This window comes from Carcharodon carcharias, chromosome 19, assembly GCF_017639515.1.
Source record: "Carcharodon carcharias isolate sCarCar2 chromosome 19, sCarCar2.pri, whole genome shotgun sequence".
Classification (NCBI taxonomy): domain Eukaryota; kingdom Metazoa; phylum Chordata; class Chondrichthyes; order Lamniformes; family Lamnidae; genus Carcharodon; species Carcharodon carcharias.
The window spans coordinates 33505250-33532876 of NC_054485.1; the positions used below are offsets into that span (position 1 = coordinate 33505250).

The 27627-nt window shown below is 38.4% G+C and overlaps 1 protein-coding gene across 4 annotated transcripts in view; it reads left to right on the forward strand.

The window, feature by feature from the left end:
- ago4 (argonaute RISC component 4) overlaps positions 1–27627 on the forward strand; it is a 63259-nt gene that overhangs the window by 25994 nt on the left and 9638 nt on the right. For 3 of the 4 annotated variants that reach the window (XM_041212215.1, XM_041212218.1, XM_041212217.1), the window contains 9 exons: positions 665–801; positions 10900–11034; positions 12635–12722; positions 14118–14265; positions 16150–16269; positions 17741–17923; positions 24914–25047; positions 25497–25681; positions 26694–26853. In XM_041212215.1, coding sequence (XP_041068149.1) covers positions 665–801; positions 10900–11034; positions 12635–12722; positions 14118–14265; positions 16150–16269; positions 17741–17923; positions 24914–25047; positions 25497–25681; positions 26694–26853 — 1290 coding nt within the window. The remainder of the gene's footprint in view (positions 1–664; positions 802–10899; positions 11035–12634; positions 12723–14117; positions 14266–16149; positions 16270–17740; positions 17924–24913; positions 25048–25496; positions 25682–26693; positions 26854–27627) is intronic. The other variant, XM_041212216.1, reaches the window with a different exon arrangement.

Sequence of the window (27627 nt, forward strand, 5' to 3'; positions counted from 1 at the left end):
GACTACCAGGTTTCTTTCAAATTTGTCTGTAGCTGTTTCCACATCATTTGTTGAATATGTCTATCATTTTATTTCCAGGTATGTAGTCTTTTACACTAATCCATATGAAATTTAATCTGGAACAAGAGGACATAATCTTAAACTTAGGTTATTTAGGAGTGGAATCAAGAAGCACTTTTTCCACATAAAGGTTAGTGGAAATCTGGAACTCCTTCTCCCAAGAGGCTATGGATGCTGGGTCACAAAGGTTATAAGATTTGAGATTGATTTTTGTTAGGCAAGTGATATGGAGTTGAGATCTAGTTCCATGATTTAATTGAACAGGTTCACAATGCTGAATGGTCTATCCCATTCTTGTGTGAATTTGTCTCACTGAACTTGTAGTTATTGTTGCATTCATTGAATTCATGGTTCCTCCTCGTTTCAATTTATCAGGCATGGTATATAAACCTGAGAAAACTTTTGCAAATTTGTTTCCTGCCATCATCGAAATGCCCTTGAGAAAAAGCAACAGTAGGCTGCAGTGAAATGTCTCAAGTCATTGAAGCTTCAGACTGAATCACCACTGTCTGAATGTCTTAGCAGGCACAATCTTAAAGGTTAGTTTCTTTTTTTAAAAAAATTCTGGAACCTTATTATCTCCCCTTCCCCATTCTCTCCTTAGGTATACCCCAGTGGGTCGTTCCTTCTTCTCTCCTCCAGAGGGTTACTACCACCCACTGGGTGGAGGTAGAGAAGTTTGGTTTGGTTTCCATCAATCTGTCCGACCTGCCATGTGGAATATGATGTTAAACATTGATGGTGAGTTGCAAATACTATAACCACACTTATTACATTGATGCTAAAACATTCTGGATTTTTTTCCTGACTTGTTAGAGTATTTTTGAAATATTCATTATAAAATCCAATAAAATACAAGGTATTATTGTGCAATCAACTGTAAACTACCATTGTGATAGGCAAGGGAATCTTATCCAGCTAAAACAAAAGATCAGTGCAACAAGAGTTTGTAAAACATTCAATCCAGCTGAGTTAACTTGTTTTATTACATAATCCATGAGGAAATGAAATTATTTTCTGTTTGAGTCTTTGTGTTGCTGTACCACAACTTTTTGGTTCAATCATGGCTTGGGTTTCCATCTAACACTATAAAGACTCAGTAAGGCTTCATCAGTGCATAGTTTTGGTGCATCAAAAGTGTGAAATTACAATTGGGAGGTAAAAATTGAGATTTCTTATTATGATCTTACTATCCTCAGGGGAAAAATGAAAATAATCCATACACCTTGATTAACTATTGACAGCAATGGAAAGATATGATTCATAATTGGAAAGAAGATGGGCCAGAGGGTTCCTCATTTCTCAATACAAGCTAATTTTGGATGGCGTTGATCCAACCAAAGTGGTTATGACCTAATGCAATGGCATGTCATTTGCTGTGAGGCAGGGTAGGGGGAGAAAAAGCTTTTACAGCTTATTAAACGATTCGATCAGCCAATCGTTGGGATGTACGATCTATGCACTTGACATTGCACTGTCACTGAAATTCTTGCACTATGTTACTCAATTGTGTGGTGGGCAGAATGTCATTTTGGATTGGTGGTGGCATCCTATTATTGAAAATACCACTTCGTAGCCACCGCAGAGTAGTAGCCTGAAACGGTTTGTCTCACCTTAATGTATCAAACAGGGTGTTCCTTCGGTTATTTGTAATAAGCAGAGGATAGACTGTATTCAACCAGACTACAATTGCAAAACCTAAAACAATACATCTATTAGATGTGATTTGAGCAGTACTTGCTGAACAAACTGAGTGCACTAATAGTTACACTAACAGCTAATTTAAACTAATTGGTCAAACTTGTAATGTGGCTCATTTATACTTGCCAAAAGCAGCATACATTCATAACAGGGACCTGTTCTCCGCAAACAAAAGGAATATGTGCAAGCCTTGCATCTTTTTTTAATTACCCGGGAGCTTAGGAGCTCCCCATTGTTTTCTTCATGCCAATGCCTCAGCCAGTTGGAGTCAACTTGCCAACCAGTTAGCACCCTTTTCCCCTGTGGTATAAGTTGCTGTGATTGTTTGAAATTTGGCATTCTTGGGTGTCCTGATGAGTGCAAGATGAAAAGCTTCGGTAACATGTCTCTCTTTTCAGCAATGTAAAGAGCTAACTGGAAGAGAAGACCCCAGAGCACAGAATATGATATTATATGGTGCTCCATCAGGGGAAATAAATTACTTTAAAACTACAAGTGCAACTATGATGACAACATAAGTTTGTTCAAAATGACATGCATAGTACATTGCAATGAGGGAGGTTACAGATAATTGTCTTAAAAGTTTGCCTGTGAGATCTGTCCCTATGCAAGAAAGACTTTTTATTTGTATCTGAAAGCAGATTGACTGAGGAAGGATTAAATTTTAAGCAGGAAATCTACATATATCTCGAGAGGTGTTGGCTCATTCAGGTTGATGCTAATTTTTTAATCACGATCACAAAATGAATTGACATGAAGAAATCCTTTGGTCCATTTAATCTCACCCTTTGAGTGAAACAGCTGGCCTCCCCATTACTGTAACCGGTTGCTTTTAAATGTGGAATTCTTCTATTTCAGATTCTTTGCTTCTGATGATTCTCTAAGTAATCAAATAGCATGCAATATCCAATGTGCTACCGAGCTGCTGGATTTATTTCTTGCTTTTTGATGCACTGAAGCATTCAGCAAGTCATTGTGAGCCTTTATAGTTTGGGAGGGAAAGCCAGAAATGGTAAATTCAGGGCCTGTAGTTTGCGCTGTGATTTTGTGGGCAATAGTTTATAAATAAATTGGTTGCCTTTATCATTTAGTTTATAACATTTCAACATCCAGGTAAACAATTGTGTTGAAAGAATACATGTAAAGTGGAAAATATTTTTGCCTTGTGATTTTCTGGTCCTTTTGTCAATGTGGTGTTTGCCTGAGAGTTTGTCACTAAATTCATCAAATTGTAGTGAGTGATAAACCCTTCCCACTCTTCCTTGAAGAGAAACTCAGCATTATATGGAAAATTGAGACCTTCATTTTACCTGGGATCAAAATATTTTGCATAATTTCTAATCTAATCCAGTGGAGTGCATGCCATGCTACTTAACTGATCACTTATACAGATTCTGCTGCACATATTTGTAGTTGATTGCTATTATCTTTAACCCGTTGATTAGCAGCGCTAAATAGTTAATTTGCTTCACCTAACCAAAGGAGTGAAAGAGTTAACATAGAGGCAGTTCAGAGGAGGTTAACTAACATCCTTCCTTAAATTAGGAGACCAAAACTGCACATAGTATTCAAGATGTGGTCTTGACAATGCCCTGTATAAGTGAAACATATTATCCTTACTTTTATGTTCAGTTCCTCTCATAATAAAGGATAGCATTCCATTAGACGTCTTGATTACTTGCTGCACCTGCATACTAACTTTTTGTGACTCATACACTAGAACATCCAGTTCCCTCTGCACCTCGGAATTCTGCAGCCATTCTTTGTTTAAGTAATAAAGTTTTTTTTCACCCTTGCTGCCAAAGTGAACAGCTTCACATTCTCCTACATTTATACTCTCCATCAACCAGATTTATGCCCACTTACTCAACCTATCTATATCTATCTGCAACCTCCTTTATGTCCTCTTCAGAACATACTTTCCTACCTAACTTTGTGTCCTCTACAAATTTAGCTACCATGCCTTCGCTCCTCTCATCATCTAGGTCATTGATGTAAATTGTAAAAAGTTGAGGCCCTAGCACAGACCCCTGTGGGACTCCATTCATCACCTCCTGCCAATCAGACACAGACCCATTTATGCATACTGTTTTCTGTCAGCCAGAAATCTTCTATCCATGCTAATATGTTACCCCCTACACCATAAGCTTTTATTTTCTGCAATAACCTTTGATGTGGCACCTTGTTAAATGCCTTCTGGAAATCCAAGTACAGTATGTCTACAGGCTCCCCTTTATCCACAGCACATGTTACTCCTTCAAAGAACTCCGATAAATTGGTTAAACATGATTTCCCTTTCACAAAACCATGCTGACTTTTCCATCTGCCCAGCTATAATCTGTTTAATGACTGATCGTAACACCTCCCTCAATATAGACATCAAGCCAAATGGCCTATAGTTTCTGTTTTCTGCCTCCCTCCCTCCTTGAACTGAGGGGTTATATTTGCAGTTTTCCAGTCTAATGGAAGCTTTCCAGAATTTGGAGAATTTTGGAAGATTAACAGCAACACATCTACTACTTTATTAGCCATCGCTTTGAAGACCCTAGGATGAAGTCCATCAGGACCTGGAGACTTGTCAGCCTGCAGCTCCATCAGTTTGCTCAGTTCTGCTTCCCTAGTGATTGTAATTTCACCAAGTTCCCCCCTCCCTTCCACCTCCTGATTCACGGCTATTACAGGAATATTTTTTGTATCCCCTATAGTGAAGACAGAAGCAAAATATTTGCTCATTTCATCCACCATTTCCTATTCTTACTCTCCAGAGGACCAACACTCACTTTACTTACTCATTTGCTTTTTAAATATCTGTAGAAACTATTGCTATCCGTTTTTACATTTCTAGCTAGCTTCCTCGCATCCTCTTTCTCCTGATTAACCTTTGTCATTCTCTGCTGTTCTAGTTTACTTTTTTGCCAATATCTTCTGGTAAAAGTCATCCAGTCAGTAAAAATCCTTTGTTATGAAAATGCTTTATGTACCAAAACATTTTTTAACCAGAAAATAAAATTTTTAAACATCAGTTGCTCTGTTATGCTCTTGTCCGTTTCTTTCTAGGCTCCTTGTACCAGCTGGTCATTAATTATCTCTGAAATATTAAGAAAGGAGTCTGCCATTTAAACCACTCCTGAAATTTATTACTTCTGCCTTAGTGAAAATGAGTTTTTATCCATTAAGTCTCTAACTTTTTCTTATAAGATATGGACCACCTCAACAAGCACAAATAGATTAGCTTCATCCAGGTCTTGAATTATGATTTTTTTTCCTCCAAAACATTTGTCTCATCTAAGTACAGCAAGAATTGCTTCATGGCTGGGTCTCAAGTTCTAGAAGATGTTATTCTTGTGTCTTAACATAATGGGAAAAATAAAGATATTAGTTAATCTTTGAAATAATTATTTGATTAAAAAGTTTAAGTAAACTTATTGCTGCTGAGCATCTAAAATTGATTGCATTACTGTCAGGCAAGATACAGGTATATTTTGACAAACACCTATGAACTAATCTTCAAAAAGGACTTCTTGACAACAAACTTAAGATGGCACAAGGTGTAATGCTCTTGTAGCTGCTATTCATTATTCTTAATCACAAAGGCAAGCACATCTATCAGTTCAATACAAAAGCATTTGTTTTTAAGTCTTGGTTTTCCACCTCCATGTTGTTGTATAATCCTTTTGTAATTAGAGATTGAATGAGCGCAAATGTTAGACTGAGCTATATTCAAGTTCTTGCTTGTTTCCCAACCTCACCTATTTCAAAAAGGTGCCAATAAAGAACAAGATCTTGAATATAATGCCCTTGGATATATAATTGTGCAGCCTTTTGTTGAGGGGAACTAAACTATATCAGAAGAATGAAGAAAGTCATACTAAGGATAAGTAACCTAGAGTAAAGTGCAATGCTTATCCTAAGATTAATCCTTTTAGCTGTTTATATAAGTGAAAACAGCAACTGTTTCCCTATACTGGTATATCTGATACGAGGCTACCATGAATTCCTTATGCAGTAATATCCCTTGGCGTCCTTTCAATCCAAATCACTCTTGAGGCTGTGTATCCTTTTTTCTCAAATCAATAAATTATTTTAGGTCTTTTTTAAGTGCTGATTTAAGTATTAAAAAAAAATATATTAATGGCCCAGATTTTGTTGTCAGTGGCGGGCGAAGTGTCACTAGCCGTTCATGCACTTGGCCAGAGACTTTGTGGGCTTTTCCACTGGAGCTTAATGTTTGGCTCTCTAATCACTGCAATATTATAATAAAATGCCCCAAAGTGAAGTGCTTTACAGCAAAATTGATGTAAAGCCACAAATGGAGAATTAGGGTAGATGACTAAAAACTTGATCAACAAGGTAGGTTTAACGAGTGCCTGTAAAAAGGCTGAAAAGTTTAGGGAGAAAATTCCAGAGCTTGGGGCCTTGCAGCTGAACGCACAGCCACCAATGGTGGAGCAGTTAAAATCAGGGATACTCGAGGGTAGGATTTGGAATATAGATGTCTTGCAGGGTTATGGGGCTGGAGCAAATTTGAGATTAATTAGACAAATTATGTCAGCTATGGCTTAGTTAGTAACAATCTTGCCATTAATTGTAAGGTTGTGGGTTCAAGTCCAACTCTAGGACTTGATTGCACTAATCAAGGCTGACATTCCCATGCAGTACTAAGGAAGTGTTGCAGTGTCAGAAGTGTTGTCTTTTGGCTGAGATCTTAAGCTGAGGTCCTGTCTACTGAGGTGGATGTAAATGATCACATGGCATTATTTCAAAGAACAGTAGGGGCATTATCCCCAGTATCCTGGCCAATGCTTATCCCTCAAATTGACGTAACAAAAATACAGGTTAGCTGGCCATCATCACATTGTGGGAATTTGCTGTGTGCAAATTAGCTACTGTGTTTCCTATTTATAACAGTGACTGCACTTCAAAAAGTGTTTTATTGGCTATAAAGCACTTTGATATGTCTGGTGGTTGTGAAAAGTGCAATATAAATGCAAGTCTTTTTCCCTTTTTATAGGGACGGATGCAGATGTGGGGGGGTGTGCTTGAAAACAAGGTTGAGAATTTTAAAATTTGAGGTAATGCTTAATCAGGAACCAGTGTGTGGGAGTAAGCACAAGGTTTGAGTGAACAGGACTTGGTGGAAGTAGCAAAAGTTAGGATTGACTCCAGTTTACAGGGTGGGGAGGCTGGCCAGAAATGCATTGGAATAGTCAAGTCTAAAGGTAACCAAGATATGGATGAATGTTTCAGCAGAAGAGCTGAGAGTCAGGATGTATTACAAAGGTGGGAATACCTTTGCCAGTGATGGCACAGGTATGTAGATAGGCATCTTTGGGGCAGATATGGCTCCAAGGATGCAGGCAGTCTGGTTCGGCCTTGCAGCTGCGAGGGAGGGGAATGAAGTCAGTGGCTAGGGCATATTGTCATTGGTCCCTTGCTACAAACAATAGTACAAAATCTGTGCGTCACCCTCTAGACAATCTGGGACCTGAGTAAATAGACCAAGCAAGCTTATCTCCTGAACCAATTAGATTGAAGAATCCTTAATGCAGCGTGCTATGTCTGAACTAGAAAGACTAGAAAGTGTAGGTTAGAATAGAGTAGTTAATTCAATGCTGAAAAGTGTACCAATAAAAAAAATGGAGGGAAAGAAAGATGGGATTAAGATAAAGCAAAGTTAAATGTATTTAGTTTTTTTAAATATTTTTAAATCTGAAGAAATGAGATGTCTCTTAAAAGTTAATTTAGTATCGCAGTTAACTCGATACATCATTACAAAACGTAGTGGCACAGGAATGAGCAAGCTATAATTTTTTTCTGGTGAGTTTAATGGGTATCTGTTATGTAACCATCACAAATTCATGCCTTTCCATGTGTTTCAATGCTGAGTACTTCAATGAGGTACCGATGTAGTGCAACTTCTGGCGGAGCAGTGCAGTTCAGACAGCAACTTCTGACTTTTGTTTAACTGCACGTCCAGTCATTGGAACTTGCTGTCCAATTTACTCTAATGATGACTGTTGATTGTCTCCATTATTTTTAATGCAAAACCTGAGCCAATATTGTGTGGACGAATTGTGGATGCCTTGTACGCTGACTTAAAATGCTCCATAGAATGCAGATGTGTTTTATCTTGTGATGTAACAATGACTACATGAGTCCATTACCCTCCTGGGTGAAAAAAGATTTTCCTCATGTCCCCTTTAATCCTTCTACCAACCACCTTAAATCTATGACCCCTAGTAATTGACCCTTTGGGCAGGGGAAACAGGCCTTTTCTGCCTACCCTACCTAGGCCTCTCATAATTTTATACACCTCAATTAAGTCACCCCTCAGCCTCCTGAAGGAGGTTGTAAGGAACACAACCGTAGCCTACCCAATCTTTCCTCATGGCTGCAATTTTCAAGCCCTGGCAACATTCTTGTAAATCTCCTCTGTATTCTCTCCAGAGCAATTATGTCCATCTTGTAATGTGACCAGAACTGTACACAAAATTCCAGCTGTGGCCGAACCAGTGTTTTTTACAGTTTCATCATTACATCTCTGCTTTTTTATTCAATATCTTGCCCAATAAAGGAAAGCATTCCATATGCTTTCTTTACCACCTTATTCACCTGTCCTGCCACCTTCAGGGCACTGTGGACATGCACTCCAAGGTGCCTCACTTGCTCAACTCCTCTCAATATCCTCCCAATCATGCCAAATCATTTATGTCCAAATCATTAATAGCTACAACAAACAGCAAGGGACCCAACAATGAGCCCTGTGGAAGGCCACTGGAAACTGCTTTCAATTATCAAAAACATCTATTGAATATTATCCTTTGTTTCTTGCCCCAGAGCCAATTTTGGATCCAACGTGCCACCTTTCCCTGTCCTGTGGGATCTCACTTTTCTGGCCAGTCTGCCATGTGGGACCTTGTCAAATATGAAAATCCATGTAGACAACATCCATTGCACCTCCACTCTCATTAATACTCCTTGTTACTTCCTCAAAAAAATTCAATTAAATTAGTAAGACACAACCTTCCTCGAACAAAACCACGCTGACTGTCCCTGATCAACCCTTGCTTTTCTTAGTGTCACCTTTTATCCTGTGTCTCAGAATTAATTCCAGTAATTTGCCCACCACTGAAGTCAGACTGACCAGCCTATAATTTTCTGCCCTATCCTTTGCACCCTTTTTAAATGTTGGTGCAATGTTTGCAGACGCCAAATCCCCCGGTACCTTGCATGTACCTAGTGAGGATTGGAAAATGATCCTCTAAGCATCTGCTATTTCCTCCCTGACTTCCATTAACAACCTGGGATACAGTCCAGCCAGCCCTAGTGATCTATCCACCTTCAATGATGCCAGACCCTCCAGTACTTTCTCTCTCATTATGTTTATTTTTAACTAATATGCCACACTTCTCCTTAACTAGAACGTCTGCATCATCCCTCTATCTTACCCTGTATGCCATTGGATAACCAGGGGGCTCTAGATTTGGCAGTATCACCCTTTTTCTTTGTGGGGACATGTCTGCACTGCCCGTGAATCTCGCTTTTGAATGCCTCCCACTGATTTCACACCATTTTCCCTGCTAGTAGCTGTATCCAGTCCTCTTTCATCAGTTCCCTTTCAGCTTTGTAAAATTTGTCTTCCCTCAATTTAGAACTTTTACACCTATTCTACCTTCATCCTTTTCCGTAATAATGCTAAATCTAACTCTACTGGTTACTATCTCCAAAATGGTCCCCCACTGCTACTTCATCCATTTGCCCAGCTTCATTTCCTAGGACTAAATCTAAAATTGTGCCCCCTCTCATTGGGCTTGTTACATACTGGCTGGATGAGTTCTCTTGAATGCAGTTCAAGAATTTTGTGCCCTCTGTGACCTTCACGCTGTTTATTTCTCAATTTATATTAGAGTAGTTGAAGTCTCCAACTATTACAGCCCTATTGTTATTGCACTCAGAAATTTGCCTACATATTCTCTTTTCTATCTTCCTCAATATTTGGGAATCTATGGCACAATCCTAGCAATGTGGCTGCCCCCTTTTTTTTTTGTTTCTTAGCTTAACCCATATGGCCTCATTTGAAGCTTCATTTAGCACTTCATCCCTCCTCCACAGCTGTAATTGTTTCTTTAACCAATAATGGTACGCGTCCACCTTTTTATCCCGTCTATCCTCCCTTGAGCCATTTTTGCCCCTCTTAAGTCAATTTTCCATTGTAAGCAATGATATCATCCTCCCATGGATCTCTGTGCCCTCAGCTTATCGGCTTTATTTGCTATCCTTCTTGCATTTACATGTACGCCTTTTAACACTGCCAAATTCCTGTGCTGTACACTTTTTAACCTATGCTTCTTCTACCTTTCAAAGTCACTCACTAATTCTCCATTCCCCACTCTGTATTTGCCCTCAGGTTCCAAGGAGTCCTGTTCGGGTGTAGATTGTACAGGTCCCACCTTCCCCAGAACCGGTCCCAATGCCTCAGAAATCTGATGCCCTCCCTCCTACGTCAGCTTTCCAGCCATGTGTTCAATCACTCAATTCTCCTATTTCTATATTCACTTGCAAGTGGGACTGAAAGTAATCCTGAAATTACTGCTTTAGAGGTCATGCTTTTCACTCTTCTTCCTGGCTCCCTAAAACCTGCTTCAGGACCTCAACCCCTTTCCTATCTAAGTCATTGGTACTAATGTGGACCATGACCTCTAGCTGATCACCCTCCCCCAGAAAAGTGTCCTGTAGCCGCCCTGTGACATCCTTGACCCTGGCACCAGGAAGGCAACATACCATCCTAGAGTCACATCTCTGGCCACAGAAATGCCTGTCTCTTCCCCTAACTAATGAATCTCCTATCACTACTGCACATCCCCTCTTTTTCCTCTCCTCCTGTACAGCAGAGCCACCTGTGGTGCTACAAACTTGGCTCTGACTGCACTCCTCCGAGGAAGCAATGCCCTGTTTATTAAGATCAACTTGTTCATCATGAAGAACTCTCAGGGCTTGCACCACACTCCTGCCATCTGAAAGACATCGATGTTTGCAAAAGTGCTGGGAGCGAACTGTGGTCCCCATTTTAATAACTTGTTGAAGCCTAAGCTGATTTTTAACATTCGAGGAAACTCATGATTATCTTGTGTCTTCCAGTATCTGCAACTGCATTTTACAGAGCTCAGCCAGTCATTGAGTTCATGTGTGAGGTGCTAGACATTCAGAACATCAATGAGCAAACCAAACCACTGACTGATTCTCAGCGCGTAAAGTTTACCAAAGAAATAAGAGGTAATGTGCTTAGTCCAAAGGCAAGATTGAAAACTTTTTAAGAAACAATTTTGTAATTGCTGCAATAGAGAATGTTCAGCTATTTAAAGAGAGTTGGCCTAATTTTTATTAAGGTTTTACTTTGAACGCAATTATTTGTAATTCAAGTCTTAAGACTATTAAAAACCCAAGTGAACCAAGATTTTTGTTTTCTTTTAGTAGGCAATAGAAATTCACCATTGTGGTATGATAGCCAACTATCTTAAGTGACCAAAGTGTTCTATTTTGCATAGTAAGTTTGCTAAATCCTTAATTAGTTTTATATGTTCCAATTTGCTATTTGTGGTATATATCATTACAATCTGTTCATTTTATAAGCTTTGTTTTCAAATCAAATTTGAATCATCCAGGTCTGCTGTAAGATTATATAAATATAATTTTTTAAGTTTATATACTGCTATTTCTCAGCAGTTATTTTTGTAACTTGTGCCTCCAATGAATTGCAATGAATTGGAGTTATGCAATATTGTTTACATCAATACCATGCTTTAAAATACAAAATAAGAGTTTGTACTGCATAAGTTATGAAATTTATTAATATCATCCTTTAAAAGTAATCGAATTCCCTCAATTTAATTGATGTGCTGTATTTTTTGTGGGAACAGGATGAAGTATGTACTTTCAGGTCTCAGAATTTTCTGGTTTCTAAATTGTTCAATGTTTAGAACAAAAAGCTGATATCTTTTGTAAAGATCAGAGTTGCAATTATCAACTGAAATATGGGAGGGTGTCCTCTCTCTTATGCTTTTTCAGTTACCCTGTAAACTTATAATATGCTGCTGTGAACATACAATAATGTCAACACCAGTGCAATGCAACTGAGTGCTTAAGTTACCTCCACTTCCCTGGATGAGTGCAGCTCCAACAACAGTCCAAGAAGCTCAACACCGTCCAGGACAAAGCAGCCTGCTTGATTGGCACTCCCTCTACAATGGCAACAGTGTGTACCATCTGCAAGATGGACTGCAGGAACTCACCAAGGCTCCTTAGACAGCATCTTCCAAACCCATGACCCCTACCATTTGAAAGAGCAGCAGGTGGATGGGAACACCACCACCTGGAAGTTACCCTCGAAGCCACTCACCATCCTGACTTGGAAGTATATAGCTGTTCCTTCAGTGTCACAGTGTCAAAATCCTTGAACTCACTCCCTAACAGCACTGTTGGTGTAACTGCTCCACATGGACTATGGTGGTTCAAGAAGGCAGCTCACCACCACCTCAAGGTTAATTAGGGATGAGCAATAAATGCTGGCCTAGCCAGTGATGCCCACATGAATTTTTAAAAAATGTACCTGAAATGCTGCCTTTCAAAATATCTTGATCTTCTCCAGGAATCTGAATACAATTCTTATTATGCCACAAATAACATATATAAATACAATTAAAATTTGAAACAAATATTCAGAGTAACTCATTTCAACAATTTGAATTCTAGTCCTTTTTTTATTCTTTAATGGGATATGAGTGGCTCTGGCAAAGCCAGCATTTGTTGCCCATTCCTAATTGCCCTTGAACTGAGTGGCTTGCAATTAATATTAACCTGTCTTGTCTGTTATTAGGTCTGAAAGTAGAGGTGACTCACTGTGGACAGATGAAAAGGAAATACCGAGTATGTAATGTTACCCGACGGCCAGCCAGTCACCAGACGTGAGTACTCACTCTTTTGTAATACCCTGTACTTTTTTCAATTGCCTGCACCAGTAAAGCAAAGTTGAACCAAGTACAGAATTTAAGATTTGACCACTAAACACGTGGGAATGCGCTTTTATGAAATACTGATTAAGTCTATTAGATAACCTGGAATGCTTGGTTAGAATATAGTGATGGACAGAAGTGTTTGTGGTGCAAGGTTAAATTCTTTAGCTGTATATACTTGCACATAATCTATATTCCTATATATGTGAAAACATTTATAAAAGTGCTCTCATGAGCATCTTTGCTTCACGAGTTCTAATTTTAGTCAGTAGAATTTTTGAAAGTATAAATCTTACCTGTGTTTTATATAACTAATTCTGGCTTAACTTACTGCATCCAGTAAGCAGAAAACTTTTAACTTGTATAAGTTGAACAACTTAGATAAGCTGAGACATGGTGACAGAGTGACCATGGTTGGGAAATAAATATTCTAGGGCACACAATATTTCGAAAAGGCAGGCAGAATGGAAATGGAGGAAGAGTAACCTAGATAGTAAAGGATGATACAAAGACAGTAGGAACATAGGAAGTAGGAGCAGACATAGGCCATTTGGCTTTGATCCTGCTCTGCTATTCAGTTAAATCATGGCTGATCTTCTACACGTAATGCCATTTTCCCGCACTATTGCTCTATCTCTCAATGTCTTTACTATTGAGAAATCTCTTTCTTTAATAAGCTCGATAACTGACTTAGCCTCTAGAGCCCTCTGGGGTAGAGAATTCCAAAGTTTAACACCCCAAGTGAAGAAATTCATCCTTATCTTAGTCCTAAATGGCCTACTCCTTTCTTTGTTGAGAGGCAGGATATTGGGTGATGATTTGGAATTAAGTGGGTCAGAAAATGTTAATAGCAGTAAGCTTTTAGATCCCTTAACAGTAGTTATACCGTTGGACAGAGCATTAAGAAAGAAATAATTGGAGCTTGTAACACAGGCAGTGTAATACTTATGGGGGAACTTTGGTCCAATCTGTACAAAGATTAATCAAATTAACACAGGTAGTCAGGAAGATGAGTTTAAGGAAGCTTTCGTAACAGTTTGCTGTGGTTTTCCCTTGTTTATATTAGAATCCCTAAGTGAAGTTCATGTTCGTGGATTTCTTTTTTTATATTAACAATAACTAGCCTTGCCTATTTTCTCTTCCACTTTCTTGAAAATTTTAAGATATGCCAATTCCACCCCAAATGCCTCTTGATATTGTTGGTTTGTAACCCATTCTTTACAGATGCTTGCTTGTGTAGACATTTTTGAATCCATCTTTTTTATTATATGCAATCGTCCTTTGCATTGACCATTTATGACATAATAGCACTGACTTTTCTCATGGTTGTCAATTATCTGCCTCAAGGTTTCCTCTGCAACTGGAAAATGGGCAAGCAATGGAATGTACAGTGGCACAATATTTCAAACAAAAATACAATTTGCAGCTCAAGTATCCTCACTTACCTTGTCTGCAGGTGGGACAAGAACAGAAGCACACCTATCTGCCACTTGAGGTAAGATTGAAATGTAGGAACTTTCTCTAAAGTGAGAGGTTGTAATACAACTCAACTGTTGGGGTCATCTGAAAGCCCACACGTGTCCCACGGACTATTAAAAGGTTTTGCTTAACTTGCCCTTTGCACAATAAAATGTCATTACTTGGTGCCAGTGAGAAAATTGCTTTCCGGGTTATGTCGACAAAGCTTCCCTGAATTATTTTCTTCAATTTCCCTCCAAGCTGGTAGACTTTTTTTTTACCAGTATCAATTTCCACAGGTAGGCACTCTGCAGTACCTCATCAAGTGGTCATTATTCACGTGATCCATGACAAGTGTCAACAGAGCATCCACTGTGAAAGATGTTGCATTTGGGGCAGATCCTGCTCTTAGCTGGTGTTCCCATATGCAGCTAATAAAGCAGGAATCTCATGGCATTTTTTCTTCCCTTGCTCAGGGATGCTGCATCCTTCTGTAACAATCCTGATGCTGTCCTTGGTTAACAACAAGGATTGGGAATTGAACCAGGGACAGTCCTGATTTGTACAATATAAATGGTGACTTTACCTCTCAACTGTGAAAAGTCCAAGCCTCAAGTATCTCAATTTCAAAATTTGCATATGATGCAAATTTGAGAGTATTGTGAAGTGTGAGGAAGATAGTGATAGACTTCGGGTGGAGATGTGGGCAAGCTGGTGGAATGGGTGGACATGTGGCAGATTAAATTTAATATAGAGAAGTGGTTACCTCAATGAGAGGCAATAAAAATTAAAAGGCACAATTTTAAAGGGGGCACAGGAACAGACGGCATATGTACACAAATCATAGAAGGCAGCAGGGCTAGTTTAGAAAATGGTTAAAAAGGCATACAGGGTCCTAGGCTTTATAAATGAAAGCATAAAGTACAGAAAGAAATAAGTTATGATGAAGCATTATAAAATACTTTATTCGGCCTCAACTGGAGTATTATGTCCAATTCTGAACATCGCACTTTAGGAAAGGTGTTAAGGATTTAGAGAGTGTGCACAAAAGATTTACTATAATGGTTCCAGTTAGGACAGATTGGACAAGCTGGGATTGTTCCTCTTGAGGGAAGAGGAAGTTGAGAGGAGATTTGATAGAGGTGTTCAAAATCATGAGGGGTCTAGACAGTAAATAGAGGGAAACTCTTCCCTTCTGGAGGAGTGGTTACGAACCAGGGGATACAGATTTGGGTTGTTGGCAAAAGCACTGACTGGTTTGGATTTAGAATGCATTTACAAATGCTGGAGGCAGATTCAGTTGTGGCTTCCAAAGGGGAATTGGATGAACACCTGAAAATAAAAAGGTAAGTAAGTGTTATGGGAAAGGGCAGGGGAATGGGACTAGCTGAATTGCTCCTGCAGAGAGCCACTGCAGGCTAGATGGGCCAAGTCCTTCTGTGCTGTAACCGTTCCATCATTCTAAATGATTTTTTTTTTAAAACCTGCTTGTAGCTGATTTCTGTTGCTAGGAGTGCCTGCATATGTTTCCTAGTTAAATTGCCCCTTGCAAATTCAAATATAGCATATAAAGTAGTAGTGACAAAAAATAGTTGATATTCTTTGCCTGCCCCTTATAGAATTTACTTGATCACAACTGGCGCAAAGAGTGAGGAACTCGAGACAAATGCCTAGCTGAGTGGTCTGAGTTATTCAGACCAACAAGCAATTACCCAATATCTTGTTCTCCTTTCTCACACTTTATGTGGCATCATACATAATACGCATTTAGTTTAATGGGAAAAAAATTACCCATTTGACATGTATACATATTAGAGCTAGTTTTTGCAAGGCTTGCTTAAAATGCCTACAGGATTTATATGTTTTTTAAAAATAAACTTCTAAATATATGAATTTATTATATCTAAATTTCCACTTGTAGGTATGTAACATTGTAGCAGGGCAGCGTTGCATCAAGAAACTAACAGACAATCAAACGTCAACAATGATCAAAGCAACAGCACGATCAGCGCCCGACCGACAAGAGGAGATTAGTCGTCTGGTAAGTGGGGATGAAATTTAAAGTTTGGATTTTCATTTTAAGAAATTTGTTGCAAATTCACCCAGAGCTAAAGTAACCAGTAAGCTCCTATTGGAAATAGAAATGTAAACATTTTGCTAAACAAATGCTAATAGAAAATGAACACCTTTTTTGCTTTATTGAATTTGAAGAAATTTGTCTGATGCTGAAGCATGAAGACTGGAGAATTTTCGTTTGATCCTTGGTCTCTGAATTAGCTAATCTCCAATTAGTGTAATGGTCGGAATGTTTGGCCCCAAATGGCCTGAGTTGGGAAAGGAGAAAAGATCATTCAAGATTCCTGCTTGTATTTAGTGATTTCTGTTGGAAAGTGTCTATATGATCATGGTTGAGAATGGCACTTGCCTCACCCATGGTGCCTTAACATCAGTATGTTGCCAAAATGATAGTTCTTCTGTAAGTCTCCCAGTATCTTTGGAATAATACTACTGTAAAAGAAAATTGGGAATGGGGAAATTAAACTCTTTTTGTGAAGGATTGAGATTCTGCTTTGACATTTGAAAGGAAAGCAGTTTCTATTCAGTAGCCATTCTAAACAAGATTCATGTGAAGCGTTACCACTACACAGCCAAATGAACAGACGTAAATGGAAGCTGTATCTTTCTGAATTGCTTAAAATCAGGATCTCCTAGAACTGCAGATTACATAATTTAACTAATAGCAACTGTGTTAATTCAAGGGCTAAAACACAAGTCTGTACTTCTGAAAATTGTGCACTTTCTGTTTACGCATTTTTATTTGTTTGTCTTTTGCCGGCTAACATTCTAAGGAGATGTCATTGCATATACAAATAAGAAGTGACACATTTTTACAGGTATTGTTTAAATGAGAAGGGTGAACAACACCCTTCTTGCCTTTCTCATTTAAACACTACATGTAAAAAGGTGTTGTTTCTTATTTGTATATGCAGTGAGCATCTTAGAGTAAGAACCCTAAAATGTGGACAATTAACTGTGTTGCACCTGCACTGGACCAAACTTCACTGCTCATAACTGATGGCTGGTACTATTGACTATCCAGTACTATACTTTGCTTGTTTCCACAAGAGTGGTAAACTTCCTCTCACTCTTTGCAAGATATAAGACTGTTCAAACAAAACTTTTACTCGATTTGTGAAAACCTGGGAATTTCTGAACAGCTGCACTTTTTGTTGTGTAAAATCAGAAAATGTACTCAACATATATGCCTCCTTTGGTCACTTGTCTCTTCCATGTGATTGGATTGCATCTTGCTGCCATGATGTCTGTAACTGAGCCTCATGAAGGCTACTGGCTGCACTAAACTGTCACTGAACTACTTTTCCCTACTGAACTGCCATTTCTTTGTCAAATTATGAAAATGGCATGAAGTACATCCATTCTCCTGTATATGGTTACCATTAAGTCCTCTATCATTACAAGGCACATTTTAAAATAACTTTTTTTTTTAAAAGGTGAAGAGTAACAGTATGATTGGCGGGCCAGATCCATATCTAAAGGAGTTTGGTATTGTCGTTCATAATGAAATGACTGAGGTTACAGGTCGAGTGCTGCCTGCACCGATGCTCCAGTATGGAGGCAGGGTAAGTCTGATGTTGGACGGAAGCAGCTGGAATTGTGAATGCACAGGACTTGAAGTAAGTGATATAGCACACTGCTACGCAATATGTATGAGCTATACAGCAAAACTATTTTAAGCAAAAGTATTTACCAGCAACTGTTTAATTCTGGCAAGTTAAAATTCTTGCTTCATTTGGAAGCTGCTGCTCTGCTATATTTGACAGTGTCCAAAGTACTGTCCAAAATAGTTTTCTTGTTGCACTAAGTTTCCTTTCCCCCTTATTTGTGGGGGGGGGGAAACGTGGAGATCATGCCTGAGGAGAGAAAATACGTTGGTGGTAAAATTTTTTTGTAAAAGCATTTTCTGTACGCTAGTTTTTTTTTTACTTGTTATGAATTTAAAACTAATTTGTGGCCAAACAGAAATTCAGAGCTATTTCCATTAGCTTAGAGTCCTATATCGCAGTGCATAATGACGGCTAAATTGAATTTTGCACCAGAAAATGAAGTAGTTATGCACATTGGGAGAGAAGTTATCTTGACAATTGGAGTTCATGTTTTAACCAGTTAATTTTATGTTGAACTTTAAAAAAATAATGTTCCAGGGAGACATGTTTTACTCAACATATAGCATCTAGTTTCAGGTTTGAAATATTTTATTTTTCCACCTCTATTTAAAAATGGAAGATCTGTCAGCTCTAAATAGTGGCTTAAGGGGTGGGGGGGGGGTCTCAGTGGTTTCATTTTTACAGATGCAAATAAAATTTCTCGTTTAGCACTCCTTCACTTTTTTTACTTGAAGCTGCAAATTTAATCCTGATCACATTTGGAAGCTGCCATTTTAGCATTTAATACAATTTTGACATAAGTCTTTTTGATGGTGTTTTCTGATTTGGAGAAGTATGTCTCTGTTCTAATACCCCACTAAAGGCAAATTTCCACTATGGAGATGACTGTCTGAATCTGCCAGTTTGCCCAAGCAGTTGGATATGGATACTGAACTACATACTGTAGTGTTTCTCCTTGGTAGCTACTAGAACTGAACAAGCTGCTTCAGTTGTGGCCCTCTAGTGCTCAGCCATATGATTGTTGGAAACTGTAAATCATTCAAAATAGCTCAGGACAAAGTGGGATTTGCAAGTTGCACTCTTATTCCTTTGTGTATATATGAAAATGATGTGCTTATTGGGGACTTCATTTATAAAATACATGTTTCTTCAGTTCTCATTCATTTCTCACTCTTGCATTGCCCTCCATGTGCCATAGGTTAGATGAGCAATAAACAAATTACAACATACAAGCCCTCATTTTTGCAAAGCCTAGCAAAAAGCATTGTCCTCTTAACTGCCCTGTCCCCGTGGCCATCTTTGCCCCCTACAACTGTTGCTTCTGCATTGCTTCCCACTTGTGCACAAACTTGTTTCCTTTTAAGATCAGACGGTTTCAGCCAATGGAATTTTTATGACAGTTTCTGGTAGATTTGCAAAATGTGTTTCAATTAAACACAACACTAGATTCTAATTTATGTAAATGGTTGGAAATTTTGTCTCTTAATTAGTTACATTTAGTATCATTGTTTTGTCATGGACCATAAGTTTTCATTCTGTTGAAGCTTCCAGAGAATGCTGGATTAATTTGTTTAGTGTCTAAATCCCAGGCTGTGCTTGTATAAGGAACACAAGCTAGGTAATCGCTCCATTTTTCTGGCTTCAATTTTATATTCCTACAATGAAAGACTGGACACACAGCATTAAATGTGCTTTGCATCAGACCAAGTCTTTTCCTTGAAATTTGTCTTTGTCATCATTAGTAAATTAGCATTGCTAAGTGAAATCCAATCACTGCATAAAATGTTACCTGAATTTATTTCTGCACGTATCTCCCAGCTAATCTCTGTTTTTGAATACACTGGATGAGATAATTTTATTTCTTTTTGGGTTTCCTACAACCAATTCTTTAAATGCAGTGGTGCATTGACACATTGTCTGCATCTTGATGTGTGTCCGTTGCTGACACGTGTCTGACATGTCTCTAAGCTTGGAAGGCAATGAACACATCTGTGGGACTGGTCACTGAACCATTCACTTTCTCTTCCAGAAATAAACCTGCCAAAAGGAGTTTAAGTATGATGCAACAGACCTAACAATGTTTCTTATCTTGTAAACAAGTCTCAAATATTTTACCTAATAGACTTAAGCCAACAATGAGGTGCCTTCTCTATGGATTGGGGGCGGGGGGGTGTTCTGGGAGTGACTCAGGAAGTTGGAATTGTCCTTCTTGGAGCATTGAAGTTTAAGGACATAAATTGGGGCAGTATTAGGCCATATGGCTCTATCGAACCTGCTCTGCCATTCAGTAAGATCATGGCTGATCTTCTACCTTATCTCCACTTTTTCTGCTCTGTTTCCATGTTCCTTGATTCCTTTTATATCAATAGATTTTTGGATAATAATCTTTAACATGCTCAGTCATTGAGCTTCCACAGTCATCTTGGGTAGAGAATGCCAAAGATTCACAACTCTGAAGAAATTTCTCCTGTCCTAAATGGCTGAACCTTAATCCTGAGACTATGATTCTTGGTTCTAGACACTCCAGCTAAGGGAACCAGCCTCAACATCTAGTCAATCAAGCCCTCTTAAAAATAACCTGCATTTCAATGTAGTTGGTCAATGGTGTGATTAAACCCAGAATTGTGGCCTTATTAGCACTATGTCCCATTCAACTGAGCTAACCCTGAGAACTAAGGAGTAATTGCAGAGAAATGTTCAAAATTAAGGTTTTTTAGTTACAATAAAGCGGTTTCTGCTGGCAGAATGTTCAGCAGCCAGAGCATGCAAATTTAAAATAATTGTCAAAATTTCTAGGGTTGGATGAGGACAGTTACCTCATGCAGCATATTATGATCTTGAACGCACTGCCTGAAAGGGTGGTGGAAACGGATTCAGTCATAACTTTCAAAAGAGAATTGGATGTGTACTTGAAAATTTGTAGGTCTATGTCAAAAAGCAGAGGAATGCAATTAATTGGCTAGCTCTTTTAAAGAATTGACACAAAAAGCCAAAGGCTGCCTTCTGTGTTTATATGATCCTACACTTGCTCTTCAGGTGCACTGCTGAAAGACCTAGTGATGTTTGTGATTTGACATAATGCTGTTTACCAAAGGCAAAAAAAGTACGCTATTTTAAAAAAAAAACTCTGGCCCTTATCTGGTCTGGCATAACCCAGTTTGACTGATATATCTGTTTCTGATAAAGCTGATGCTTACGAGGTCACAGTTTTGAGTTTCCTTAAAGGGAAAGGATGTTGGCTTTCATTTTACAGATTCCTTCAATAAAGCTTTGTAATTCTCTTCCAGAATTTCTTTAACTTTTCCCTGAGGATTATTCTGTCTACCAACAAGTAAAATACACATGTCCTTGAGCTGCAGCAAAATGTTTTATAAACCTCTCTGTTGATTCATTTCTAATTCTAGCCCTTGCAACACATGTAAAAAGTAAGGAACTAGCAAAAGTAAGTGTGGGTTTCCTTAAAGGTGTTCACCTTAAAGGTGTTCGCCATAAAAGTGAAGAACTAAGACCTAATGAGAGTGAGTAACTTAATCAATGTTGCTAATTTAAAAAGTACTGGAGAAATTAAAGGAATACAAGTTGACAAATCCTCTAACCCTGATAGCCTATGTCCTAGGGTTTTAAGAGATGGCTGCAAAATTACTAGATACATTGGTTTTGATCTTCTAGAATGGTCCCCATGCATTGGAAGGTAGCAAATATAACCCCACTATTCAAGTAAGCCAAGAGCCAAAATGAGAAACCAAAAGCCATTTAGCCTGACATCAGTAGTTGAGAAAATCCTGGAACCTTACAAGGAATGTGGTAACAGGGCTGTTAGAAAATCATATATAAGGCAGAGTCAGCACTATTTTATGCAAGGTAAATTGTTTGCCAAATCTATTCAAGGTTTTTTCAGTATAACAGGGTAGTTGAAGGGGAGCCAGTGAATGTAGTCCATTTGCATTTTCAAAAAATCTCTGGTAAGGTACCATTCAAGATTGGGGCTCATTAAGTTGAGTGTGCCATGTTAGCTTGTATTGAAGGTTAGTTAAAAGATATTAACTAATGCATTATTTTCAAGCTGGCACGTTGTAACGAGTGGAAAGCCGCAGGATTGATGCTTAAACGCTGGCTCCTTACAATCTATATCAATGACTTAAAGGAGGAGACTGTGTAATATATCCAAATTTGCTTATGATCCAAAACTAGATGGGAAAGCTAACTGTGAGAAGGACACTTAAGTCTGCAGGTTAATTGAGTATAATGTGGAGGAATGTGCAACTATCCACTTTGGTAAAATACGATATGTTGGTATTTGCATGGAGTTGGGTGGCCTTGTAGACAAATCAAAGTTAACACATTGATGTAGCAAGCAATTAGGAAGGCAAATGTTAGCCTTTATTGCAACAGGATCGGAATAAAAGATTAAGGAAGTTTTTCTGTGATTATATAGAGCTTTGATGAGACCACACCTGGAATGCTGAGTACAGTTTTGGTCACCATACCCAGGGAAGAGCATATTTATCTTGGGGGTACAGCAAAGATTCATTAGATTGATTGATGGAATGCGAGATTTGAGTAAAATGGGCCTATGTTCTCTGGCATTTAAAAGAATGAGGTGATCTCATTAAATAGCATAACTTTTTTTTTGAAGGCTTGACAGTAGATGTTGAGACACTAAATTTCTGGCTTGAGAGTCCAGAACTGGATATTATCGTCTCGGGTTAAGGGATCAGCCATTTAGAACTGAGATGAAAGGTTTTTCACCAATAGTGTCTTCAGATTCCGCTACCCCCAGAGGGTTTGGATGTTCAGTCACTGATTATATTCAAGTCTGAGATTGATAGATTTTGTTTTGGACACGTAAGGGAATTGAGAGATATGAGTATAGGATGGGAAAGTGGAACTGAGGTCAAAGATTAGCTATAATTATATTGAGTGGTGAAGCAGACTTGAGAAGTATGATCTACTCCTAATATTTTCCTTGAGTCTCTAGCAGTGGATCCAGGATATCAGTTATTAGTGATAATTAAACCATGTGGTGTAAATGATGTTCCAAACACTTGTATTGAATATTTTTTTTGGTGAGGAGTTAAAAGAAGAGGCAGTGGTATAGGAATAGGAAAGGACAGTAGATGTGCTTTTACAACGTTTGCTGTCTTTGTGATCTCCTTTGACTTTATAGGTTCTCAGAGACTTGATCTCCACAAGCCAAGTTGGGTGCTCTCCCATAATGGAGGGAGAACTGAGGGGCTAAGAAAAATAGATTTGCAATTCAAATATATGATGTAGGAAACAAAAACAAAATGCTGGAAAAACTCAGCAGGCCGAACAGCATCTGTGTAGAGAAAGACAGAGTTAACCTTTCGAGTCCATATGACTCTTCTTCGGTCATATGGATACGAAAGGTTAACTCTGTCTTTCTCTCCACAGGTGCTGCTGGACCTGCTGAGTTTCTCCACCATTTTCTGTTTCAGATCTCCAGCATCCGCAGTATTTTGCTTTCATATAATATAATATAGGACTCTGGCCACAGCTGTGAATTGTATGTTAACTATACAGTATTCTGCACTACTTCTGTTTGTTGGTACAGAAAGTGCAAGAGAGCTGCAAAGAAGCAGTTGCATTGATTCCACAAACTAAAGCAATTAGCAGTTGAGCCAATTTATAATGGTTAGTAGTTTTTGGATATGAGATCCACAGACATTTAAACTTGGACAGACTGTAAATCATCTAGTCAATGCTGTTTATGTCATTGTCTTTGATCTTGAAACTTTTTTCTTATCTTGAAACTACTGTTGAAACTATCCATAGCATGTGAAGATTAAGCAGTGGGATAGAAACAATTTGGGATGTGAAAAGTAGCCCTTGATCAAATGGCTGTATAAACTCTGCATCCTCTGGAGGTCATGTCTGTACTCTTCTGTTTTTGTGCTTCCCAGTACATTTGTTTTTGTTGATTTAAAATGTTAATGTTGCTTATATTTGCAATTGGTAAACTACATTGTAGTTCCTAAGCCGATTTTATTAATCATTGTTAACATTGCTGAATTCTTCGCCAGCTGTCTGAAGATAAATCTCCCGTTTAGAGGAATGGGACGTTGAAATTTTGTTGCCTAACCTTGCATTGCTTTGCCCCTCTGATCCAAAGTACTGAAGATGGCCACGTGGAGTTGCAATTACAGTACATAGGGATGGACAGTTGTATACAACTGAAGCCTATCAAAGGGTCTGCCATCCTCTGGGTTTTTTAATCCATGGTTGGATTTTGGTGCTTTATCCCATGGTAGGTGGAGGGTAGTTTGTTTGAAGAATGAGGACTATTCCACTAAAACTAGTAATTCACCCTTTTTTACCCAGGATTTGCTGTAAAATTGTTTGGCGCATTAAGACAAATTGGGTTTGTTTGCAGAGATCCAAGGGATTTATGTACAATCAATTCATTTGTGGCGTTAGTATATTCATTTGGAATTATTTACAGCAGTTTATATTTAAGATGTAATATTTTTTGGAAAAGAAATTAAATTGGATCTCAACCCTATTTAAATTTAGCTAATGTTATTCCTGTTTTTTGCACAGATCCTACTTTCTACTGGAAAGCAACAAGAAATATACTCAAAACCTTACACCAACTAAGGGTTTTGGGAATGGGTATCCTGTTATGTTGTTCAGTGTAATATCTGCGTACTTAGTTTCAATCATAGTTTAAATTTGTTCACCTGCCTCGTTGTGGTACTGCAAAAATAAGGAAGCAATTTGTGACCACCTGTGTTGAAAATCTTGTTAAGTTGACTTCTATAGACATTTTGACTATTGCCACAATTCTGGGTAAAATAAAGACTGGTCTAAGCCTCTTAATCCCACATCTTTGGATGTGGGTTTCCATTAATACTTTGCAGTTCAGAGTAGAAATAGTGCAAAGAAACAGAAGTAATACTTGCTAAAAGATGTATTTGTTGATTGTCCATCTTTAACAGGTTTCTTTTCACCTTCCCAACCCCTGTGCATTTATTTCAGAATAAGACTGTCGCTACCCCAAACCAAGGGGTGTGGGACATGAGAGGCAAACAGTTCTATGCTGGCATTGAAATCAAAGTTTGGGCAGTTGCCTGCTTTGCACCACAGAAACAGTGCCGGGAGGAAGTTTTAAAGTAAGCATCCTGTCCTTTTTTATCTGAAGTTCATTTGCTGGAAAGCACTCGGGTCAAAAATTGAGCTGGAAATTTTCTCATGAATTTAGGTTAACTTTTTTTCAACCCAAGATTTTCTGTATTTTTTTCTAGTTTGCATAATTGAATTATGCAATTGAAATTACACCTGTGCTGAGTATTGTCCTTTTTATTGTTTACATTATTACTTTAACTTACAAGTGTTCTATCTCTGAAATTCTTGTAATACTGTGTGAAATATTTAGGGCAAAGGCAACGGCATCAAATTGAAACTGGTTGGTTGAAATTCAATCACTAAGTGCAGGGTATAAGTGGGCGTAGATGCTCTTGATCTATGCCACTTTAACTTGTCATATTTAAGTACTGATGCAGAGCACCAAATAAGTGACTTTAATTATGTTCCTTGGTTTTTGCATTTCTCTTATCTCTAGAAATTTTACTGACCAGCTGCGTAAGATTTCAAAAGATGCCGGAATGCCTATTCAGGGGCAGCCATGTTTCTGTAAATATGCACAAGGTGCAGACAGTGTAGAACCCATGTTTAAACACTTGAAGATGACTTATGTTGGTCTGCAGTTGATTGTGGTCATCCTGCCTGGAAAAACCCCTGTATATGGTATGTGAAAGATGAACGTATGTTATTGTTTGTCATGTATCTTTCCAAAGCATGTACTACAGGTGCATTCTGGATGCTAATGAGGATGAAATTCACCTTTTTTAGCAGCTGCAATGTAAATGCTGAAACAATCCACCAGTTTACATCAACACTCAACTTTCGAGATCTTTGGGTTCCTCAAGGTGCAACATTTTAGTCTTGGTATTCATTTTTGTTGTGCACTTGTAAGAAGTGTTTTAAAGTTCCCTAACTTTTAGTTGTGACGCAGGTGGTGGGATGTAAACTCTCATCTGGAAATTCTGCATGCTATGAGTTTCCGATCTTAGGCAATTTTGGAAGGAATGGGTAGCAACGGGCAAATTTCCTCACAAAGAAAATCCATAGACTGGAGTGCTTCAGGTGCTGCATCTATGCTGCCTGCAAGTCAGTTAAAGCAGTTTTGGCAAAGTTTTGATGCCAGGGTGTTGGCCCACCCTTTTGTGCCGGCTATGGTGGGGAGTGGGTACTAAAAACAAGAGTAATTCGAAATGTAAACACTAATATATAGACATTTCATAACTTGAAATTCATAATTTGTGTATTTGCTTACTGGTTAAAGATCAGGTTACTTCAATATTTTTTATTAATGGGCTATTTTTTTCTCATGATAGACCATTTGCTTCATATCGGGGGATAGTGACCTTTCTGAAGTACCTCTGCTTGATCATTCCATAACCCTGATTGGAAGCTCGTCAAATGCTTAAAAAAAAGCTTGGTGAAAGGAAATGCTATAAATCTACTTGTTACTTTGTGATGTTGAATATTCTAATATGAAAATTCCTAGTAAAAATAGATTTGTTCTCAAGAGCTGTTAAAATGGCAAGATTATATTTGGATTTGGATTATATCTTTGAATATAATTTTCATAAATGTTCATCTCAGCAGGAGTAGAATTTAGGTGTCCTTTTCCCATTTTTGGAACCCTATCGTAAATTCGACATTTATTATTTCCAAACTTGCATTTCTCTTCTAGCTGAAGTGAAACGTGTGGGTGACACACTATTGGGAATGGCAACACAATGTGTTCAGGTGAAGAATGTAGTCAAAACATCTCCACAAACATTATCAAATCTCTGCTTAAAGATCAACGCAAAACTTGGTGGCATCAATAACGTCCTTGTACCTCATCAGCGGTGAGTAAATTCAATTTTGCATTTTCCCAGTTGTCAGTGCTTTAGTGCAGTGACTTATGGAGGCCAACATGGCAATTCTAGGTCAAGTGAGGAAGAACAACTTTTTTTTATTATATTAGTTGAACAAAGAATGTTGGACAACTGTGGAGGATTCTCCATTCTAGATGCTCTCATTAGCTGTTGCATGACGTGTGCTGGTAGGTTATTCATCCGTCCCTAGATGTCCTTGAGAAAATGATGAGCTGCCGCCTTGAACTGCTGCAGTCCATGTGGTGTAGGTACACCCACAGTACTGTTCAGGAGTCCCTGGATTTTGACCCGGCAAGATGGGGCAATGATTAGCTGGATTGGATTTGTTCTGCTTTTTGTAGATGTGACATACCTCAGCAATTTTCTACTTTGAGGAGGTGCAAGTGTTGTCGCTGTGGGCTAGGGCATATGAATTATAAAATAAAGTGGAAACAAGAAGTACATTGGTATATTACTAAATCATAAGTTCCAAACTTCTGCTAGGTTCTTTTGGTAGGCCGAGCAGAAACAGGAAGCATTTTCCACACTAAACACATGCCTTCCTGTTAAGTTTCTCACAAATCTAGTGTAGAATATCACGTAATAAACACATTAGAACAGAAAAGACTTCCTCCCCTTGGGAATGCTGATAACATCTATTATTCGTACATCTGCAATCTACATACTCAAGCCAAGACTAATTAAATGTAAAAGTATAAGTTAATGACGCACTATTGTAACTTGCACTGAAGTTATGCTTCCTGA